Genomic DNA, 8,045 nt, shown 5'->3' with positions numbered 1-8,045 from the left:
TAACTAGTAATCCTAGGATGGCTAGGTCGCGACTATATTTCAATCTAGGTCATTAAAGTTATCATAAGTCTGAACAAACTAAACATATCAGATTCACAGACCACTTGTCCCACTTGTCCCTATTAGAATCATATTTCACTAATTTATTTTAAATAGGAATTTTCAGAAAGTGTATCATTTTCTTATCTTATAAAAATTAGATCAAATTATTTAAGATCCTCCACATGTGTTATAATTCATAATTTGGTAGCTCTTGTTTGAGAATTAAATAATTTGGTACCTCAGTTTTAATTATGCAAACAATTACGATCTCCAGTTAGTTAAATTTTGATATCAAATTGTTAACGGAATTAAAAGTGAGGTACATATCGTTTGAAAATGAGGTAATAAATCGCTAATATAATTGAAAGTAAGGCCTCAAATCGTTTAAAAGTTAATACCAAATTGTTAACGAAACTAACAAAATCCCTTAATTGTTAATGGAATTAAAAATAGAGTATCAACCCGTTTGATTTCCAAATAAGAGATACAATTTTGAATTAACATATGTAAAGGTTCCGATAGTAATTTACTTTTAAAATTAATTATTTTTTTCAATTGGTTCAAACGGAGAGTGAAAACATATTAATTTGGAGAGTATTTTAACTTACCCACAGGTTAAAAAAATTAAATAGACTGATATATTAAACTTTTCTTTTTTTTTTGCCAAAGATATATTAAACTTGTTTGCTAGATCTAATCAACTTCACAATCACAAACACAAAATTCAAGTAGTCACTAAAAATAAGTAAAAATGGCTGACGAAGAGAAAGGAAACGCAGTGGTCGTCGATCACCAGCACCACCGCCACCATCAAGAAGTACCGCCACCACCGCCGCAATATGGCACTTTTCAAGGAGTAGCTAATTATCCTCCTCCTTTACCACCACACCATCAGCATCACCATCACCATCACCATCAACAACATCAGCCTGTTATTGGCTTCCCGCAACCTGTCCCTCCTCCTGGTTCCACTGGCACTGCGCCTCCTGCCTATGCTCATGGCTACCAGACTGTCCAAGGTACTTTTTCGTCTTCTAAAAGCTCCTTAATTTCTCACTAGAAATTGATTTTTATCATCCGGGTCTTTTTTGTTTGTCAATTTGATAGTTCCTTTGGTATTTTATGGGCTTATGGTTTTAATCTAGGTAGCACGGACACCGAAAAACTGGACACTCGGATACGGACACGGAAAAATATGGTGTTATTTTAAGGTTTCCTATGTAAAAAATGAAGTTTCGTGTCTGAAATGTCTAAGTGTCCAAAATGTTTACGAATCAGGAAACGTTAATTGAATGAAGTGTTTGTGCTACCTAGGTTTTAATTGGACATTTATTAATCTTGTGATTTTTTTTTCATAGCTTGATTTCATTTTATTTGTATTGTTTAAGGTTATGCTGTTACTGATGGAAGACCTGTAAGACACGGTCGCCTTCCTTGCTGTGGCATTGGTATTGGCTGGCTTTTGTAAGTTACAATTTGCTAAAGCAATTATCAGTTTCGTGGATTCTGTTTTTAGTTCATATAAATTTTTGTTTCAGCTTTAAACCATTTCTTGGGCAATAGTATATAAGTGAAATTACTAATGATGTCAATGCTTCATATCTATGTTGTACGGAAATTTCTCGAGTCCTACTTTGGCTTTATGTGTTTCTGTTCCTGCCAACGCTTCTGAAACTTGCAAAATCTATATATATAATATTCTTGAAAAAATATTGTTTTACTGTTTCCAATTTCAACTTTTTTCATTCCAGTTTTCCTTTCCGTGCTATATAGCTTCATGTAGTTGCCTTGAAGTAACATGTAAGATGTGCTGAGTTCTATGATTCTGTAGAGTCATCCAGAGTCTGACCCCATCCTTGCGCATATTGATATAATCCAGAGCACGCTTGGGGTAATTGGAGAACTATTGTTTGACATAAAATTTGTTAATTTTGTCAACTGCTTTCTATAGTCATCTATCACTCTTTTGTCACCTTTAATTCTACATCTTCACAGAGCTAAAATTCTTGAAATATTCGATATGGAAGATTACTATCAAAATTGAACTAAACTAGCACTAAGAATACATGATCCTTATTTGACTGTGGAGAATGAAAACCAGGATTTGTTGTATCTGGTATTACAAGAGAACGAGCATATAAAGTTTATATTTAAAAAAATATCAATACTCTCTCATGAATTATTAATGTATGAATGCCATGTACTATAAAATCCATAGCTCTTAGTGGTATTAACTGAACCATTTCTTTTTCTTTTGAGATCTGCAGACTGCAGTAGTAAAAGTCAAATTACTGATAATGCCATAGTTGATATAACATATATGACGTGCTGAGTTCCATGATTGTGTAGAGTCATCCAGAGTCTGACCCTATCCATCCGCATATTGATATGATCTAGATTAGACTTGGGGGAATGCGAGACTATTGTTTGACATAAAACATGTTAATGTGGTAAACTGTTTTCTCTAATCCTCTCTATCTCTCTTTTGTCTCACCTCCAATTCTTCATCTTCAGAGCTACAATTTTTGAAATACTTGATATGGAAGATTATATCAAATATGAATTGTAAATCCAAAATAGCACCAAGAAGAGATGATCCTAAGTGAATATTTGACATGTTCCCCCTTTAGTACAAGGGAAATTAAAACTAAGATTTATTGTATAAGGTATAAGAAGAGAATGGGAAAATATAGTATATTCTTCAAAAGTATCAATACAATCTCATAAATTATAAATGCATGAATTTCATGTACTATTATCCTCATTTTCTAATGGAATTGTTTAACCTCGCATATTTTATTTGATTTTATTTGAGATCAACATACTAAAAATATAAATTTTCTTACTCGAGTTCTTTCTAAATCTTTGTGTATACCCCACTTGTTAAAGGCAAGCAAGATCACTAAGGTGTGCCTTTATGCAGTGTGCCTTTGTAATAATTGTATTTTAATAAAGTTCAATTTATTGATTAATGATTAGTCTTAGGAATTCATTTTAAATTTTATATAGACTCTCACACTTGATCCTATGAAGAAATTGAAAACAAAAGAAGGTTAAATTTCAAGATTAGGGTAGGAAAAAGAAAGGGAAAAAAAACCAATGCTATTTTTGCTTTGTTGCTACAAAATGATAGTTAGTAAAGTAGTAGATGAATAGGTTGATCTTGATGATGAAAATGAGCAGTTGACTAAAAATGAGATAGTTTAGGAACTGTTGTTAATTAGCATGATTTAGGAAAATGATTATAGTGCTTTTTAGGTTTTATTTCGGGTTTGGAAGACTTTTATGCTCGTTAAGTTAATAATTTATTCATTTTTATAATAATGTCCGAATTTTAGAATCATAGAATATTAATGCATGCATAATTTTAAGAATTTTGTTAGCTTAAATATATGGATTTTGTTTCTTTTTTCTGCGCCTTACTTTGAATGCGCATTATGCTGTTAACAACTATGTGTATGCGCGATGCTTATAATGAGTTAAATTCCTCAGGTTATTTCATTATGCTTATTTTTTGTTACATTAGTGACTAAATATATTTGATGTCGATCCTGTAATGCTTTTAGCACATAGGAATGTAATAGTAATTGTTCTTGCTGTAAAGAAAATAAATCAGTTAGAATTTAAGATTTTCATTAATTATTTTGGTACACCGGAATTTCTTCTATTTAATTAAATGTAAGGAGTTTTCTTCTTTCTCTTTTGAAGGTTTATAACTGGGTTCATTTTTGGTGCTATCCCCTGGTATATCGGGCTATTTATTATACTTTGTGCAAGGATAGATCCTCGAGAAAAACCAGGATATGTTGCTTGCACAATCGCTGTGAGTTACAATTTCCTTTCATCTCCTTGTAATTTGCTAGATAGCATATCACTATTTTGTTATTTGATGGGATTGCATGCAATATATGGTATCCAGAAAGAAAAAAACGATTTCTCTTGCAAATTCTGAACTCTTGCTGAACAATTGAATCATGGATGATATAGTTTGATGTGCATGACTATCACTTTGCAGAAAGCTGTAAATTACATTTTGTAGAAGAAGTACTTGCCATGTTTGGTCATTCTTAACATGTTACGTGGATGAAAAAATGTTCTGATGTTGTAAGTTAATTTAATTGTTCAGGAAGAGTTCCTATATCACATGGTTTTCTCTTGAGTTTAAATGAGATCTATATTTATTTTGGTATCAATATGCAATGGTTGAAGCTCATTTTGTGTACTGGAACACCTTTCTCTCTGATTGTACAATTTTGCAAAGTCATAATTAGGGTCAATCAGTCAGAACTACCTTAGTTATGATCTTTGCTGCTGTTGAGCTGCCCAATTGCTTCTCCCCTCTCTTTAAGCCACTAATAATATGATGACGAAAAGGAAGTAACCACATAAAATTGTCGACATTGCCGCACTGTTTGGGACTTCAACTAGAACACTGAGCGGGATTTTGTGCTGGATCTTTGTGTTGGTATTTGAGGACATAATTATGCTTTAGTTGCGATTTGTTAATTATTGATGAGCATATGAGATTTTTGTTTTCAAACAAAAGGCTTGCTGTCTGAATTTAACGATTGCTATTTGCCAAGTATTTTAGACATTTCCCTACAATGTTGGAGGTGGTAGTACATATGTAAGTCTTGTCTTATTTTGTTAATTTGTAAATTACGCTGAGATTGTTTAGCCAATTTTTAAACTAGAGAGCAGGGAATGTTAATTGGCAACTATTTAGATAACAATTTCTATGGAAGTATTCCTGACGTGTTTCATCACTTTGCCGCTTGTATAGAAATCTTCTATTTCCATTTTTAGAAATCTAGTCTCAATATTACCATATATTTGAATGATCAACTTTAATGCCTATGCATGACTGTATTAGCTGCCAGAATCAGTACAGGTCTTGCCGATACCTACTGCTCAATTATTCATGCGGTGATTTGCATCGATAGTATCTCAACTTCCTTCTCTATCCCATCATTGTCCTTTATCTTTGGTGAATAACAATTAAACTTCTCAACTTTGATTTTATTGCACTACAAATTTCTACCTTTAGTTTAGATCTATTTCCATAAATTTTATATCACATGGCGATAAACTGGACACTATGGATAACAATTTTTTTTTTTAATCCATATAGTGTCATGCTACGTATTAAGACCGCATGGTCCCGTTTTAGTGTCACCTTAGCTGTGACATCAACACCGGCTGATGTGGCACCACGTTGCCTTAATATGTTACATGGCAATATAGTTATTAAAAAAAAAATTTAATTATCCATGTAAGCGTTCAGCTCATCGCCTTGTCATTTAAAATTAACAGAAATGGAGCTTAGCTAATGATGAATATTTGGTTCAATAAAGTCGAAGTTGAGGGATTTTGTTATAAAAACAATAATAAAAAATGGCGGTAGAGGGAAGGAAGTTGAGAGATGTCAGTGCAAAACATGCTATTCATGTGTGGATACTACTTTAGAATGAATAGAAAGTCCACGATGCAAATTTACATTGTATTCTCGTCTGTTTGTTGGTGTGAATTGTATTTTGCTTATGCGGACCTAAACCTGTAGGAACTTTACCCTTTCTGCAGGCCGTCCTTGCTACTATTGCAATCGTTCTTGGTGTAACAAAAGGAGCTGATGACTGGTAGTCTTGGGGGCGACGACTTGTATAGTTTGTAAAACGAAAGGCCCCACCTAAGTTGCAGAGACATTATCTGCAAATTTGAAGACACAGAAGATTGGCATGGAATCATATGATTATTTAAGGTATTTATAGGGTTTGCTTTGAACAGTAAAACTGCAGATTCATTAAGAATTGGTTCTAATTATGGTTTAATAATACGGTTGTAATTATTGTACTCAACTAAAAAGGTGCTTTGAATATTTAGCTGTGAAATCTCAGCGGACATTATATTTGTGTAATTATTGTAAATGTTGTTGATCTCTTAAAAGACAGAAAAATGAATGTTTCCTGCTTGTCCGTGTGCTTTTATGTGGAACAATGTTGGTGTTTTAAATAGAAGCATCTTTCGCCCATGCAGTTTAGGATAATTGGCACTAACAGTCCCTCATTTTTTTTTCTTTTATAAAATCCTTCAATTATTGTTTTATTCTAATTTTTTTGTAACATTAGTTTGCTTTTATTTTTGTTAATTTTGGATGCAACCATAAATTAGACACCTTTATAATGATAAAATTATTTTAAAAGCCACATAATTACATCACATATTAAGAACAAACTCGAACAATATGTAGAGTTTGAAGATATTCTCAAAAAGGAAAAGCGCAGTTTGAATATTAAAACCGGGCGTTGAAATTTAGAAACATAGATTTTCGTCTCGAAACTGGCTGAAGTGGCACGACACGCCACTTTGATTTGGAGTAGTGGTGTGGCGTGATGGCTAGGCGTGACAAATTGCTATTTTGGCAGATTTTGGATTTGAGTTCCGATTTGTTTTTTCATGAAAAATACGACATCAAAAAGATTTAAGTTAGATCTGAAAAAAATTATTTAATCTGTATGCAATATTAAAAAAATTATGAATTTGCCTCTAAGAATGAATCTAGCATGGAAATTTAAATAATATTATGGTAAAAGCACAAAAACATGAGCATAAAAATAAGACTTAATCACTCAAAACCCCCCATATTTAATTCCTTTTGCAATTACACCCTGACGTAGGAATTTTTTCAATTTTACCCCAGTTTTTCTTTTCGTGATTCAATTGTATTCTAAAATATTAAATTGACCTCTTTTCACTTAGAAAAAAGTTTAAAATAATCTTTTATTTTTTATATTATTAATAATATAAGGATCTAATTGAAATATAGGCTAAAAATAAGGATTATTTTAAACTTTTTTCTAGGCGAAAAGAGGTCAATTTAATGTTTTGGGTACAATTGAAACACGAAAAGACGTTTCTGAGGTAAAATTGAAAAAAAATCCTAATTGCAAAAGGGGCTAAATGTGAGGGGGTTTTGAATGATTAGGCCTAAAAATAATAATTTAATTCTAATTTAACATAAAATAAAATTATAATAATGAAGAATCATACAATGTTATATGATCTAGCTTGAATTTATAAAAGTATTGTTTCCGAGTTATTGAATCATTTTTTGTTGATACGACTGCATAATTCAGTGTGGATTTGCTGTTGTAATTTGAACTCAATACCGAACTTGAGATTTTGCGGTTATAATATCTTGATTTTTTTTTGAGAATAATGAAAATTTCATTAATAAAAAAATAAAAGTACAACTTGATCGGGTATTAAATAAATTAATACATTCAAGAGGTACAATAATAGAATATGAGTAAAATGACTGAAAATTATATCTAATTTCTTCAATTGCGTTGACAGAGCTCTTTGGATGTGAAACTCGGTGATCCGTCCTGTAACACCCCGTACTTTTGTGTCAATTATTGACGTATGACGTGTCAATTGCGAGAATCTCGACATGACACACATTATATGAAGGCAAAAAGGATATAAATGACTCATATATGTAGTGACATAGTGAGTGTTTGAATTAGGATTGATTCGAGATCGTTTCTATTCATTTTTTGAGAAGTTTTTAGGACAGAGTGCACATGCTGTCTGCACACTGACACTGTTTAGTAAAAATACGATCTCTGCCAATTAAACCGTTGGATCGAGACGAAATTTGACGAAGGCTCTCCTAAGAAGTAAATATATAAACCGCCCGTTGGGATTTTTAATATGCCACATTTAGCGTAGTGCGCGAACGCACACCTTGGAAAAGATGGGTGTGCGAACGCACACATGTTATGTCGGTTACAGAGCCTATAAATAGGCCCTGTATGTTTCAGAAAGAAGGGTTTTTCATTTTCTTTGGTTCTAGCTCGCCCAAAACCCTAGGTCTTCATTTCACACCATAATTTCTTGTTCCGACTCCGATTTCTTCGATAATCCGCACGTATATAAGGTAATAATCGTTTATTTGGATTCGATTATATATAATTTGGATTTTATTTGAGTTTATAACGTTA

At 32.3% G+C, this 8,045-nt stretch overlaps 1 protein-coding gene across 1 annotated transcript; it reads left to right on the top strand.

Annotated features, from left to right (window-relative positions):
- The first annotated feature begins 717 nt into the window (after positions 1–717).
- LOC126670110 (60S ribosomal protein L18a-like protein) lies at positions 718–6,010 on the top strand. Its single transcript, XM_050363770.2, has 4 exons — positions 718–1,061; positions 1,431–1,506; positions 3,751–3,865; positions 5,623–6,010. The coding sequence occupies exons 1-4, from the start codon at positions 794–796 to the stop codon at positions 5,680–5,682; spliced, it is 519 nt and encodes a 172-aa protein (XP_050219727.1). The 5' UTR covers positions 718–793; the 3' UTR covers positions 5,683–6,010.
- The last annotated feature ends 2,035 nt before the right edge of the window (positions 6,011–8,045 follow it).

The sequence above is a fragment of the Mercurialis annua genome, linkage group LG2 (genome assembly GCF_937616625.2).
Source record: "Mercurialis annua linkage group LG2, ddMerAnnu1.2, whole genome shotgun sequence".
NCBI lineage: Eukaryota > Viridiplantae > Streptophyta > Magnoliopsida > Malpighiales > Euphorbiaceae > Mercurialis > Mercurialis annua.
Note: the sequence above shows the minus strand (reverse complement) of the source record. Positions and strands in the feature narration are given on the sequence as shown.